At 45.5% G+C, this 15,608-nt stretch overlaps 1 protein-coding gene across 4 annotated transcripts in view; it reads left to right on the plus strand.

Moving 5' to 3' along the window:
* LOC138761594 (receptor tyrosine-protein kinase erbB-4-like) overlaps positions 1-15,608 on the plus strand; it is a 910,121-nt gene that overhangs the window by 573,605 nt on the left and 320,908 nt on the right. For all 4 annotated transcript variants that reach the window (XM_069933967.1, XM_069933965.1, XM_069933966.1 and 1 more), the window contains 3 exons: positions 1,361-1,426; positions 7,340-7,458; positions 11,964-12,105. In XM_069933967.1, coding sequence (XP_069790068.1) covers positions 1,361-1,426; positions 7,340-7,458; positions 11,964-12,105 — 327 coding nt within the window. The remainder of the gene's footprint in view (positions 1-1,360; positions 1,427-7,339; positions 7,459-11,963; positions 12,106-15,608) is intronic.

Raw genomic sequence — 15,608 nt, forward strand, 5'->3', positions numbered from 1 at the left:
GGAGAGAGTATCGAGGTGTTTCACCTGAATGTTGGCGGTTATGGAGAGAGGCTGGGTTTGTTATCCGGTGTGGTCAGTGAAAGCAGAAAATCTCACAATTGATAAGTGTTGACGAGAGAATCTCATAAGTCTTGACAAATATCTCTTGAATTGTCAGGGTGTAATGGACTAGAAACTAAATGCTGGGAAATGGGATTAGTGTTGACGTTGCTTAACAGTCTGGCAGGACAGTGGGCAGAAAGGCCTGCATCGGATAATGTAGCGGTTCGTGCAACGCCTTTACAGCACCAGTGATCGGGACCAGGCTTTGAATCCTGCACTGTCTGTAAGGAGTTTGTATGTTCTCCCTGTATTAGCGTGGGTTTTCTCCGAAGGCTCTGGTTTCCTCCCACAGTTTGAAACGTACCATGTAATTGAGTGGCGCGGGCTCGTGGGCCAAAAGGGCCTGTTACCTGCTGCATGTCTAAATTTAAAAATCTGTATTCCCATTCTCTGACTCAATATGGTAAAATTTCAAAGTTCAGATTATTCTCAGAGTACATCCATGTCATAACATACAACTCTGAGATTCTTTTACCTGCTGGCCAGGCAGAATTTCTACTTAAAGGTAGTACAAAAAAATGTACACAAGAAAAGATACGTGTACAAATGAAAGAAATATAAACAAACAGGATGTGCAAACAAACTATGCAAAACATAAACTAAATATTCAGTAATAAGTAATGTGCAAAGTAAAACTCCTTAAATGAGTCCCTGATTGAGTTTGTCATTGAGGAGTCAGATGGTGGAGGGGAGCAGCTGTTCCTGAACCTGGTGGGGCGAGTCTTGTGGCATCTAGACCTCTTTCCTGATGGCAGTAGCGAGAACAGAGCCTGTGCTGGGCGGTGTGGATCCATGATGATTGCTGCAGGTCTCCGATGTTAGCGTTCCGTGTAGATGTTCTCGATAGTGGCAAGAGTTTTGCCTGTCGTGTTCTGGGCTGTGTTCATTAATTTTGCAGTGTTCTGCTCAGTGGTATTTATGATATCTCCATACCAGTCTCCCAATATTCCTTCTCGGAGAAAAGAACATCAGCTTGTGATTTATTTTAATTCCCAGAATCTTTTTTTGCTTATGTTCTTCAATATTCACAGGTCTGCTTATTATCGACACAATGCGAACCACACTGCAGATATCAGAGATTGCTGAAAGGGATTCACCATAACATCTGCAGGAGAATGGCAGTCCACCCAGAGCGGTCCATACCAGACTGGCAATTTATTGCCAGTGAATGTGCTTTTGAATGTAATGGGACAGTTAGTCGGGTTGTTTGGCATCCAGTCAGTGATGGATTGGGAGTAATTGTGGTTCTTCTCCACAGGTGGGAAATGCCACAAGTCTTGCAATGGACGATGCTGGGGTCCATCTGAGAACCAATGTCAGACTCGTGAGTATCCTTCATAAAGCATATTTACATAATTAATGTCCAGTCTGGACCTGCAGATTCCCAACAAATCCAGTGAGAAAGTGTCCCAGCTGAAAGACGGGAGACAACGCATCACATGTTTGTAATGGGCAGTTCTAAGATCACTTTTATTGTAACATAATAACACAAAAAAATGTTATGTAAATGTCTGTGCCTGGTGGCCCTAACAATAGGAGAAAGAGAGTCCCTTCAGAGACTGAGTGTCCGTGGATTTGCTTCCGGCACTCCCACACTCTCTAGCCAGACAGACTCCTGTTTAAACCATTGGGTGGCAGGGATTCATGCCGAAATAGCCTGTTACACTGTCCTATATGGCTAATTTTTAAAAAAAATTAAATAGCTATAAGATCATAAGACATAGGGACAGAAATAGCCCATCAAGTCTGCTCTGCCATTTAATCACGAGCTGATCCCCAAAGCCTCACTGCACGACCTTCTCCCCATAACCTTTGATGCCCTGGCTAATCAAGAACCTATCAATCTCTGCCTTAAATACACCCAATGACCTGACCTCCCCAACTGCCTGTGGCAACAAATTCCAGAGTTACTACCCTCTGGCTGAAGAAATTCCTAAACCCATCCTGAATTTGTGCCCTCCTGTCACATGGGAAGCAACCTTTCCACATCTAATCTATCCAACATTCAAAATGTATCAATGAGATCCTCACTCATTTTCCTAAATTCCAATGAGTCCAGGTCAAGAGCTATCAAATGTTCCTCATATAATAACCCTTTCATTGCTGAAATCATCTGAGTGAACCTCTTCTGAACCGTCTTCAACGAAAGCACATCCTTTCTTAAATGAGGAGCCTAAAAATGTTCACAATAGCCCAGGAGTGTTCAGGGCTCCTTGAGATTAGGCTACATATCTTAGAAGAGACATTGTTTGCTTCTTTTACATTGGACCCTAACCTCTGAGGAGCTCGACATCCTCTGCCAATCTTGTCACATTTATAAAAATGGAATGAATGTGTCTCCTTCATATACTTCAATGAGATGGTTCTTCTTCTTCCAGGCAAGGGCGGTTTTAATATTCAGGATTTGTTTTGCAGTGTGTCATAGAATGATTTCCCAGGATAGAATCCACCTCTGCCTCCTCCACACTTAACAAGAGCAATATATACGACAATCTTCTGGCTGGTTTAGAATTCCCTCTGCCATCCCCCCATTGGATCATCTTCTCAATTATTATGATTTGGATTGCCTTAAAGCTCATTTACCTGACTAACTTCTCTGCCACTTTTTCACGTTTCGTTGTTTAATTCTCAACAAAACTCCCCAGCCAAATGGCGTGAAGACTTCCCTACTCTCCCTCAAGACCCGACGTGCAGAATTTGCAAAGATCCCAGAAGCACATGTGAGCTGGGTAGAGAGATCTCCTCGTACTGCACCGTTTCTGTTCCCTTGCACAACATGATCAGGGGAATTGTGAACCAGAGAACATAGGTTTTTTTTTGGGGGGGTGGGTGGGGAAAGAGATTTAACAGGAACCTGAGGAGTAACATTTTTACAGAGGGCGGTGGGTGTATGGAACAGACTGCCAGAGGAGGTGGTTGAAACAGATATGATTGCAACCTTTAAGAAAAGGTTAGTTAGACAGATACATGGATTTCCGTGTTTTGAGGGATATGGGCTGATGCAGGCAGGAGGGATTAGTGTGGGTGGGATATTTTGGTCAGTTTGGGCTAATGGGCCAGTTTCCATGCTACAAACCCACTTGAAAAAAGATGATCCCATTCCTGATCAAAAGTAAACTGCATTTATTGATGGAAATCTACATTAAAATCAGAGAATGCTGGAGCTTCTCAACAGGTCAATTGGTAGGTGTGGAGCGAGAAACTGAACTAACGATTCATCAGAAATTGTCATTAGTATCAAAAATGGGCTTGAACATTATTTTAATGTTTGTAATCTACATTGGATGGATGGATAACTAGATAGGTAAATAGAATGAACAACAGAAAGAAAAAGGAAGGAAGAAAGAAAGGGAGTGAGTATCGGCCCTTCAACCCATTATATTTCCACACTGAATGACTCTAAGCCATTGGACATTTCTGCTGAGAGTTAGGGTGTCCATTTTTCCGCCACACTGGTAAGGAGCTGAAAGGTAATATTGGTCCTGGTAATGCTAATGTTGGAAGACCCTTTCATCTCTGACAATTATGAGGCCATGAAGTATTGTCCTGCTTTGTATCTATGTACTCCATTCTTCACCCAAAGGAGGAACTGCTTTTCCCAGAGAGTGGTGAATCTGTGGAACTCTCTGCTCCAGGAAACAGGAGAGGCCAGATCAGCCACGATCTTATTGAATGGCCGAGCAGGCTCAACGGGCCAGGTTCCAAAGTTCTTCTCTCCTTTGTGACCTCCCCCCTTGACACTTTGGCACAGCTCACCCTCACCTCTACCAGATGTCTCTTGGGAAGAAGTCCTCCTTATCACCATCCAACAATCTCCAGAGGCAAGGGAATGGTCAGCATCGAATCCATCCAAGTACCTGCATGTTTTGGGGCTCCTGTGTGAATAGGCGGCCCAAGATCACTGGGAGGGCTTGTCACGCAGCTAGGGGGAAGTAGGATGTTTCCGGTCTTCCCTTGCACCTACATTAGGGAATCTGCCTTCCGAGCCTGCAGCAGGTTAGACCCGCAACAGAATCCTGAATAGCAGCAGTCCAGCTGCAAGAAAAAGTAACAACTTGTGTTGTTTAATCAAACCTGTTAACTTGCATGCTTTGAACCATGCAGTCAACCAGTTACATTCTGGGTTCATCACGACAGATTGTGCTTCCTTGCTCAAAAGTAAATTCTTGTAACAGCCCGAACATTTTGATGGAAAATGTTACCGGTAGCCCAGGGGTGTTTTTATTGAAAGCAATTCCATTTCTTGTGATGTTGACACAAATGGGGTTGAATATTATCAAACGAGTCCGTGCCTGGAGTTCATTGGCAGCGCAGCATACCGTGGTAAACAGTGAACCAGCATCAGGTCAACCTTGAGTTTTCCTGCACTTCCACTCTGAGGTAGGAATTAGATCAAAACCTTTGGTTTCCTGCAGCAACGCAAGTGTTTACAGATGCATTGGCTTTGATTAGGTTTCTCTCTACTGGCATTTGAAAGTTAGAGGGAGAAGTTTGCAACTCGTTGTTTGCTGACAATCTTCTTGTAAATTGCCCCAATGCTAATATATGCATGCTGGTATTTCATAAAATCAATTTTATCGGAAATTACATTAAGTAAAAAAGGTGAACATTCGCATTTAGAAATGTCACTGATCGATTAATGACTGAGCCTGCTCTTCAAAATCAACCCTGTGAGTTCCAAAGTAACCTTTGAACCTGAATATCACCAGCACTCACCCTCCCCACCCTCCCCCATCCAGATATATAACGCTACCTTTATTTGTGTCAGTCGGTCTTTAGATGATCTGCAAGCAACATAACAAAGTAATGTGAGTAATGCAGTCTCTTACAATGGTGCCAACCCACCAATCTCCAGTAGTACTTTCCTGAGTAACTTAATAACTGCAGACCACACTTCCCCAACCACCACTGCTCCCCATTGTAGCACTATCGATCAACTACATTAGGCAGGGAGTTGCAATTAATAGGCTTTAATCACCTTAAGACATCAATACATTTCACATGTCACAGGTCTGGTTCCAAGGCAGGTACTGAGGGAGGTGGGGTTTCCAGGAGGAAGGAGTCATAGGTTCAGGGGGTGGGCCAGCTCATACAATACATACATACAGGGGTTGCACCACGCCCAACCCCCCCCCCCCTCACCTTTGCAAAGGAAGAAGCATACAGATTGAATATTTACTTTGAAAGCTCACTTACACTATTAAAGCAACAGAGATTATTACGAATCTCTATATTTCATCATCATTCAGGTGCCTTGCCATTCAGCGTGGGAGATCACGTCTCTCCATCTGTCACAATTTGATCCTTTGAATTGTAAATATTGCTTCCCCTGTTCTCCTTTGGTGAAGGGTCCATCTTTGAGCTGAGACTGTAATCGATGTTGAGTTCATGATTATACAAGGGAAAACTACTGAATTGGTTTCCTATTGCCTTCTTCAGTTGCAATGTCCAAATTGACGGGTAACCCTGGCCATTGATCGATGCCCAACGTTTTCAGTTTTACAAACATAAATTCCAAGTTGTAGAATCTGCTTGTAAAATTCACCCGCAATCTGCAATCCATGGCTTCACGTGACCCTCATTGGGAGGCTAAACAGGTACTACACCTTGCCCAGGGGTGACCTGTAGGCTAGCGGTTGGAATATCGTCGATATTCCAAAACCTCCTTTTGCTGAGAAATCTCGCAGTATCGACACCGCTGTATTTAGCTTCATTAAAAATGTCAACTCATGAACCTTGTTACTATTCTCGAGAACTTCCAAGCAAAATTCATCCAAAATAAATGTTCAGACATTATCCACGTATTCCCAGCCTTGCTGTGCAGGAGAGCTTAACATATCTATGATTGTTCTTGAGACTTTCAACAAAATTAATTCAACTGTAAGGTGCACTGAATGGAAACCGACTAGGTCCGTGTAAACCATCAATCTTTTTATCCCAAATATACACCAGCCATTCTCCACCTTTTTTTTTGGCGATCAAGTTTATGGTTTCTTCTGTACTTCTCTTCTACTAACTACATAAAAAAAACAAAAAATATTTTACGATTTCAGTCTGTGGCCCACTTTAAATGTGCTGTGGCCTCCAGGAAGGCTGTATCGCCCCACAAATAATGGCTGGTCTACACCATCACCATTTGATTCTCCCCACGGCCCCATACCCTCTGGATACTGCCGCCATTCCTTTGTGCTTGGGACAATTTGCAGTGGCTAATTAACCAACCAGTTCTCAAATGGGAATATCAGAGTGCTGATATTCAAACTTGGAAGCAGCCACCAGTGTATCAGACCGCCCTCGACTTGTTGACAGCCCACGAGAGTGCAACAGATGTGGGAGAGGGGAGCAGAACAAGGCCAATCAGCCCATTGAATCTGCTCCACCATTCGAATCGAGGCAGGAGCATCTCAGCAGCGTGCTTGGCATATGTGTCTGGGGGCATACCCATGTTGGGGAAGAATATTCTCCTGCAATGAGGAAAAAATCAAGGTGCATTTCACTCTGCAAAAAGAGGTGGATTCGCTTCAGTGAAATTTACTGCTCACTTAATGCTCCATTACAGATGATACAAAAGTGAGGTGGAATAAGCCGTGCGGATCATTAGACGTTGATGGATCTGAAGTGCCCACCTCTGCTTTCCCCCTTATTGAGATGCACGTAATTATGCTTTTAGGAACCGCAACTCGGTCATCGATGCTCTGAAAAGCTATTCTCTGGATTGCAAAGGTTGAGGGTCAAACTCACAGCTCGGAGGTGGTGAAATGGGCCCCCCTCTGGACAAATGAGTGGCTGAATCAATATCGAGTTCAGCTATTTCAAAGCCAGCAAACCATTTACTTGCGTGAACTTGAGCTGGTGGTTTCTTCGACAATGTTGAACTGACAGCCAGTTCATTGCTTTCTCCTGTCATGCTGTTTTAATATGACAAACACGATTTCATTATTCCAGGAGCCATTGTTTTAAATACGTATAATTTTTACACCGCAGTCTACAGCTCACAGTTCATTTCTCTTGTACAGTAAGATTTTTGTATTGACAGAGGACTCAAGCAAAACTATGCTAATGCTAAATATTCTCAGAGAAAGTGCCATCATTCCCAAGGTAATTTGCGTGTGCCGAGAGCTCCTGTAATTTAACAGCCTAAAGTGCATGCTAAATTGTTGGACAATTCTTCCTTTGAAAGGAAAGTGTGACATGGAAATGCCCTTGAAATTACATGCAGTTTTTGTCCTCTCTGCAGTTACGAAAACGGTGTGTGCCCAGCAGTGTGACAAGCGATGTTTCAGCCCGTTCGTGAGTGACTGCTGCCATCGGGAATGTGCAGGAGGCTGCTCCGGTCCAAAGGACTCCGATTGCTTTGTATGTAGCTACGTATCATAGACCCGTTGCTTGTAGGTTGCAGTGACGGTACATCGCCGGTAGAGTGTCACTTTCGATTCATAATGGTGTCGTTGACCCATTCCCAACAGAGTGCAAACCACAGAACCATTTTAGATTCCCCTACAATACACAAACATGCTGGAGAAACATAGCAATGTCTATAGGAAGCAAAGGGCAACACATGTTTCAGGCCTGAGCCCTTCATCAAGGCATGAGCAAAAAGCAGGCAAGCACCTGGGTATAAAGAAAGGGGAAGGTTGTGGGTAGGGATGGAAGGAGAGGTTGGGAAAGCACAGGCTGACTGGCAAGCGGTCATAGGTATATATTGGTGAGAGGGGAGAAGTAAAAGGGGAGGGGGTAACTCAGTGAACAGGGAAGGGGACAGGGTGGGAAGCTGGAGGAAAGGAGACAGAGGGATAGGGAAATGCAGATAAAATGGGGGAGAGGTTTAATGGAAACAGAAGAAGTCCATGCCATCTGGTTGGAGAGTGTCCAGATAGAATATAAGTTGTTGTTCCTCCAATTTGCGGGTAGCCTCGGCTTGGCAGTGCATGAGGTCATGGACAGACATGTCAGTGTGGGAACGGGGTGTGGAATTTAAAGGGTTGGCCACTGGGAGGACTCCATCATTGCAGTGGACAGAGCAAAGATGCTCAGAGGAACGATTTCCCAGTCTCTCCGATAGACCACAACAGGAGCATCGGATGCAGTAGAAGATCCTGGCAGATTCACAAGGAAGGCCTGTTAGAGGCCCCCAAATGGTGGTGAGGGAGGAGGTGTCGACACAAGTGCAGCATTTCCGGCGGTCGCAGGGGTAGGTGCCAAGGGGATGATTAGTGAGAAAGGATAAATGGACGAGGAAGTCACGGAGGGAGGGGTCCCTACAGAGAGGGGTGGAGAAGAGAAGATGTGTCTGTGATGCATCACGTAGTAGGTGTTGGAAATTGTTGAATGTGGGAGTTGGCAGGGTTGTAGGTGAGGGCAAGGAGAACCCTGCGCTTGTTGTCTCCTAGAAGTTGCATGACCTACTGAGTTTCTCCAGCACCTTGTGTTGCACTTCAACCACAGTGTCTGCAGACTTTCCTGTTTAACCTCAGATTACCCTGAATTTGGTCCCATCGATGTGCATGTCTCCCTGCCAAGGAGGTTCTAGAATGCAGGTCTGGAAGCACTCTTCTCTCCAGCTTTGTCCCGTCAATCTTTCCATCTGGTGGGTTAGTGTATTACCTGAGGCAATGCAACCTGCCCAGTAGCTTGCGCTTCAGCTCACTGAAGCATCTCATTGAACAATGCTGTCGTAATTGAAAGAAAGAAGATTCCACATTCCTTCCTCTTGCCACAAATCTCTGATCTGAATTCTTAGTCCACCTCCCATTTTCTAGCTCCATTAAAGGTGAATGATGGGCTAGCTGCAGTGTTTTCTGTGAGGCTGACTCCGCCCTTGTCCCAATACTTCACTGTACAGAGTGAAGGGAGGAAAATTTAGGGGAAACATCAGGGGTATACATTTTACACAAAGGGTTGTGGGTGCCTGGAATGCCTTGGTGGTGGTGGAGGGTAAACATTAGGGCTATGTAAGAGAGACAGGTACATGGATGAAAGAAAAATAGAGGGCCACAAGGTAGGAAGAGTTTACTAGTTTTTGTTTGGTAGGAATATATAGGTCAGCACAACATCGATGGCTGAAGGGCCTGTGGTATGCATAGTGTTCTATGTTCTCACAGTTTCACTCCAGTCCTTCCTGCATTATTACCTACCACAATCATGATCAAGTTCAAGTTTATAATCATACTGACTGTACATATACAACCAGTGTTTCTTTGGACCAAGGTGCACACACATACATAAAGGTATAATTTTAAATGCACACTACATAAGAATAACACATACAGATACAATGTAAATATATAGCTGTAAATATATGGAATGATTTACTCGGTTACAGGATACTGTTCATCATTCTCACAGTCTGCAGGAAGAAACTATTTCCCAGCCTGGCAGTTCTGATTTTGATGTTCCTGCACATCATTCCAATGATCCTGTGTGCTGGATGGAAAGCATCCTCTATAATTCTTTGAGTCCTATTTAAACAATGCTCTCAGTGAATGTCGTCAGTAGAGGAAAGGGAGACCCTGATGACCATCTCGGCTGTTTTGGCGATCCTCTGTATTAAGTTCCGGTCCGGAGCCTTGCAGCTAACGTCCACACCATGATGCAGCCGGACCGGGCACTCTCAGTTGTGCTCCAGTAAAATGTTGCCAGTATCATGCCAGCTCTGTCCTCCCCCAATAGTAAATCAGTCAACTTTTAATTAATGCCTGTCCAGGACATGAATTGTGATAATGTGTTTTTATGAGTTCATGCTTCAGGCCTTTTTTTAGGTGAGATTGCGGCCTGCTTGAGATACTGGTGTTTTCATTTGTTAAATCTTCTGGCACAAAACTTCATTTGAATGAAAGTAAAGCATTCCTTAAGTTATCTCTAGGTGTTGATAACACCTTGAACAGTTGCAACATGGAAAATGTAACTAAATATTCCTGATGGAGAATATTGTGTAAATTGGTCGAAGGCAAATATTAATCCGCCCTTGGAGCACGACTGCTACAGTGGAAGGTGTTTGGTCTCAGGAATAGGCTTCTCTTACCACAGATGGGGAGGACCGAGCTGCCAAGTTGCTGGCATGATACTGGCAATATTTTACTGGAGCACAAATGAGAGTGCCCGGTCCGGCTGCATCATGGTGTGAACGGTAGCTGCAAGGCTCCGGAACGGAACTTAATACAGAGGATCGCCAAAACAGCCGAGAGGGTCATCGGGGTCTCCCTTTCCTCTACTGACGACATTCACTGAGAGTCTATGATTGAAGTAAAAACACAATGCTGGAGAAACTCAGCAGGTCAAACAGCGAACTTTATGTCGCAAAGATAAAGATACACAACCAGTGTTTTAGGTCTAAGCCCTTCATCAAAGTTTGAGTAAAATGTAGTCAGGAGCCTGAATATATTGGTGGGGGCAGGGGCAGAAGCAGGAGCGCAGACCCACAGATTTCCCAGTGACCAACCATTTCAATACTGCGCCCCACTCCCATGCCAACGTGTCTGCCCATGGCCTCGTGCACTGCCGAACCGTGTAGCCTACATGTACAGCCCATCTAAATTTGAAAAAGATAGATAGAAATGGCCTTACCTTTCGTGCACTATCATTTTTATTTATAGTAATGTTGTAAGATGGTTATATTATGAATCTTTACACTGTGATGCTGCCACAAAACTCCAAATTTCATGACTTGTTCATGACAATAAATTCTGGTAGGTAGTCAGATAGAACAGTATAACAGACTGCAGGCCCTTCAGCCAACAATTCTGCTGGTCTATACAAACCTACTCCCCATCAATCAAATCCTTCCCTCCCTCACAGCCCCAACCCCTCCATTTCTCTTACAATCCAATGTTCCCGCCGTTCATTAAGATCATGACTGATCCGACTGACTGACTTCACCTTCTTACCTCGCTGCCCCCAATAACTTTTCATCTCTTCACATAATCACAGACTTTCTCCCTCCATCTAGAAAATATTTCAAGATTCTGTTTCCACTGTCCTTTTTGAAGCGGAATAGAGATTCACTACCCTTGGAGCAAAAATATATCGCCTCTGTCCTAACTCAGTTATTTTCAAACGATGGCGCTCAGTTCTAAATTCTCCCCACCCACCCCACCCTGGAGTTTCCTGAGGATCTCTCATGTTTTAGTCATTCTTCGTCTTCATTCATTCTTCAGGATGCAAGCCCAATCTGTCTAACATTAGACAAGCTGTCTATTCTCAGCATCAGTTTGGTCAACCTTCCCCGACCTGCTTCCAACCGAGCCGCATCCTTCCTTAAACAAAACCAAGAGGAGCTGGAAGGACTCTGTAGGCCAGGCACCACCCACGAGGAGGAATAGTCAGTCAGCATTTCCAGTCAGGATCCTTCTCGTGACACCAGCATCGGTGGTTCTTGCATTTCCCTGATGTGCACAGTACTCTGGGAGGTAGTCACCAACGCCCGTGTAACTGATGCACAGTTTCCCAGCATTCAGTTGTAGCAACATCAGCAATGACTTTCTGTCACCTTTCCCAATGACTGGTGTGCTCCTCAACCTGCACGCTCACCTATTGCAAATCCTGCATCCAAATCTCTTCACTTAAGAGCTCATCATGACTGTGTGATCCTAAACTGTGATGAAGGGAAGGAGAAGGGAGAGATGGAACATTTCAAGCAGGACAGCTGATAATGTGATGGGAACCGATGCTTGTGGAGTGGGGATGAAGTATAACAATAACAGAATAAGAGAGCAGAGAATGCTGGACACAGCCCGCAGGTCAGGACACAGCGAGTTAACTTTTCAGGTTGAAGCCCCTGCATCAGAGCTCACCGAGGGTCAGATAATCATGCTGTGAATGCATCAACCTCCCTGTAACATTGGGTCCCTCTCTTCACCTTCCAGGCCTGCACCAACTTCAATGACAGCGGATCCTGCGTCATTCAATGTCCCCTGCCATTCTTTTACAACACAATAACATTCCAGGTGGAACCCAATCCAAGGGCCAAGTACACCTATGGAGCCTCCTGTGTCAAGAAATGCCCACGTACGTACAACCTTTAATGAATGAGTGTAAAGCCAGTGCCTGGGTTATGGCTGAACCAATGCAGGGATGAGGATGTGGTCACAGGGTTCTCTTTGCCCACACAGAGTCAGGGTCCAAGGCTTCTTAAGGAGAATAGGTGTTCTGCGAAGAGGAAGGGGTTCAGAGGAATACAGATAGACCGATGGAGGGTGATGTGGCTTGGTAGAACCTCTGCCTGAGAGCTTCTGTGACCCAGGTTCAATTCCAAGCTCTGCCACTTCATGTTTTGAGTTTATGTGTGTTCCCTTTGGTCTCAGGAGGACCGCTTTCCTGCCCAGGTTGGTAGGTCAATCAGTTGCTCACCAGTGCTCTTCTGGAGGTGGGGTGATAAAGCTGGTGAGAAGAGTAGATCACGGAGAAAATTAGTGGGGCTATTCTGTGGGCTAGCATGGACTTGATGTCCTCCTTCCATGCTGTATGGGAGTGTGACAGGAGGAGTCCAGCATGAGCCAACATTGGTGTCAGGAAGATGGAGCCTGCAGTCAGTTTCTCTGTGTCCTCCTTTTCCCAGTCCTCTGACCTGATCACACAGCAATTGTAATCACTGGACCACAGCTGGAGGAGATTCTGTCCTCCAACTGACTGTCTGGGACCATCGCAGACCCATGTCTGTGGTCTTCACATTTCTCACTGAAGCCTGGGGGTGTTAAAGTGCTGGAAGTGCAAGGAGGCGATTCTGCACTCCTGACAATCTGTAGGTATTAGATAAGATCATGTGGAAGAGGTGCCTCCACATCTGTATGTGCATGTGTTTGTGTGTGTATGTGGGTGGGTGCATATGTGTGGGTGTGGGTGGGGGAGGTGTGTTGGAGTGTGTGTGTGGGGGGGGGAATGTGTGTTGGAGTGTGTGTGTGGGGGGGATGTGTGTTGGAGTGTGTGGGGGATGTGTGTTGGAGTGTGTGTGTGTGGGGGGGGATGTGTGTTGGAGTGTGTTGGGGATGTATGTTGGAGTGTGTGTGGGGGTATGAGTGTGGGGATGTGGATGGATGTGTGTGGAGGTGTGCAGGAGTGTGTGTGGGTGAATGGGTGTGTGAGGGTGGGAGTGTGGATGTGTGTGGAGGAGTGTGGGTAAGTGTATGTTGTGTGGATGGGTTTGTGTGTGGGTGTATGTCTGTGTGGAAGGGTGTGTGTGTGACTTTGTGAGTGGAGAGGTGTGGGTGGATGGGGTGTGTGTGTGAGAGTGTATGTTGTGTGTGGGTGTGTGTGTTTATGTTATGCATGGGTGAGTGTGGTGGTGTATGTGAGAGTGTATGTTGTGTGTGGGTGGATATGTGGTGTGTGTGGAGGAGTATGAGTGTGTGTGGAGGGGTGTGTGAGTGTATGTTATGTATGGGTGTGTGTGGAGAGATTGTGTGTGTGTAGGTGGGTGGATGGGTGTGTGTGTATGGAGGGGTGTGTAGGTGGGGTTGTGTGTGAATGTATATTGGGGGTAGGGGTGTGTGTGTGAGTTGGTGGATGGGTATGTGTGTGTGAGTGGATGAATGGGGGTGGGGGATGTGTGTGTTTGAGTGTATGTTGTATGTGGGTGGGTGGGTGTTTCTTTCCTTCAAGACTATTCAATTCTCCTAATGTCTAACGGATAACATCTGCCACATATTTCATTTGAAATCTTCCAGATCAAATATGCACAGTCTCACAGGACATGGAATCAGCTCAGATTCATCATAGAATCTGTCTGTTATCAATTAATGATCAATCTTTGTATTATACAACTAATAAAAACATTGATCCTTTCCTAAATCTACCTATAAAACGCATTGCAGGACTGTGGTGTTTGCTGCCTGTCACACTGCAGTCAGGGTTTCCCCAGTGGTAGATTTTGCCCTCCTGCTTATCAAGCTGTCTGCTGCTGAATGGACCATAGTTCTATCAGGGAGCCCACTCTGGATAAGGTTACAAACCTAACATAGATACCATCGTCTATGTCAGGGTGTTTACTGAATAGCCCCACCTCCCAACCACCTCATTCAACTCTGCAGGCAGCAAGGTGCAGGAATCACCCCGCTATTTTTGGGTGCGTTATCCATTCTCCTCGCTAACTGCACCTTTGCAGGAGGGGTGGCGGGAAGTTCATTCTTTTGTCACTCCTTAAAAATGAATTTATGAGGATTTATGTGTCTAGATCCATGAGCTCGTAGCTCTCTAATACTTGCGGAGCTATACAATCTATTGGGTCCCATACAACATGCAGGGCAATGCAGCGCACATCTGTAGAACCACTGCTTCACTGCAACAGCGAGCCAAAGTCTGGTGCTGTCTGTGCAGAGTTTGCATGTTCCTCCTGTGACCATGTGGGTTTCCTCTGGGTGGTCCATTTTCCTCCCTCGCCACAAAGGATGTGAGCAAAGGGTTTAATCGGTCATTGCAAGTTTTCCTTTATGTGTGCCGGTAAGTGGCAGAATCTTGGAGGGAGTTTCAATGTAAATTAAATTAGAAACCACAACATGGTAACAGGCCCCTCTGGACAATTACCTCACGCTGCCCAAAGACAAACACATTACCAATTAACCTACTGACCCCATACAACTTTGGAATGTGGAAATAAACTGGAGTACCCAGAGGAAACCCATGTGGGTCATGGGGAGAACATAAACCTCCTGACAGACAGTGGCGGATTCAAACCTGGGTTGCTGGTGTTATAATAGGATTGCACTAACCATGTAATGGCGCTGATTTACTACAGCTTACAAACAAATGAAGAATGCACTCACTTACTCCTTTCAGCACACCGTGAAGTCGACTCTCTTTTATTATTCACGAGACGCCACACTGCATTCTTCAACTCCCCAAACACCACCCAGCCAAACCCCTCTGACCTTCTCATTGGCTCACTGCCACCCGGGTGATCCTAACGCTCACTACCCTCCTCCTGATGAAAGTAAGTAGGCAAACACAACAACCGCTATGCTAGCCATACTGATCTTACGCCAATATAATGGGATTGGTGGCAGTGGATGTTCGAAGGTTGGCACAAACTCAAAGAATTAAAGGGCCTGTGTTTGTGCAGTGTAGCTTGGTGATTCTGTGACTACCTTCGCCATGATGGTGGTCAAAGTCTGAAAATAGTGTAAATACTCAGCAGGTGAGCCTCGAGGAAGAACATTTAAGGCCCACAAGTTTTGATTCGTGCTGGAAGATCTTACTGTCATTGTAGGTTCATTTCTAAAGCACAGAGTGCCGTCTCAGAGTATGACAACTACCTCGTCCACAAGTTGGGCTTCAACTTCTGCTTCCCTGAAGAAAGGAAATGAGTATCCAATATTCAATTGGTCGTCTTCCCCCCCCCACCCCCCCCCCCCCCGCCATCCCGTCGCCCCTCCTCCAACACCACCCTCCTATGGGGCTGCCAGTTGATGTCCTCTTTCTAGGCAGGAGGTGAGATCTGGGAATTGACCACTTTTGTTGTTATTGGACACTGATAATGGTTACTGACAGAATAACATCTTTCCAGTTAAATAAGACGA

Source organism: Narcine bancroftii, chromosome 4 (genome assembly GCF_036971445.1).
Source record: "Narcine bancroftii isolate sNarBan1 chromosome 4, sNarBan1.hap1, whole genome shotgun sequence".
NCBI lineage: Eukaryota > Metazoa > Chordata > Chondrichthyes > Torpediniformes > Narcinidae > Narcine > Narcine bancroftii.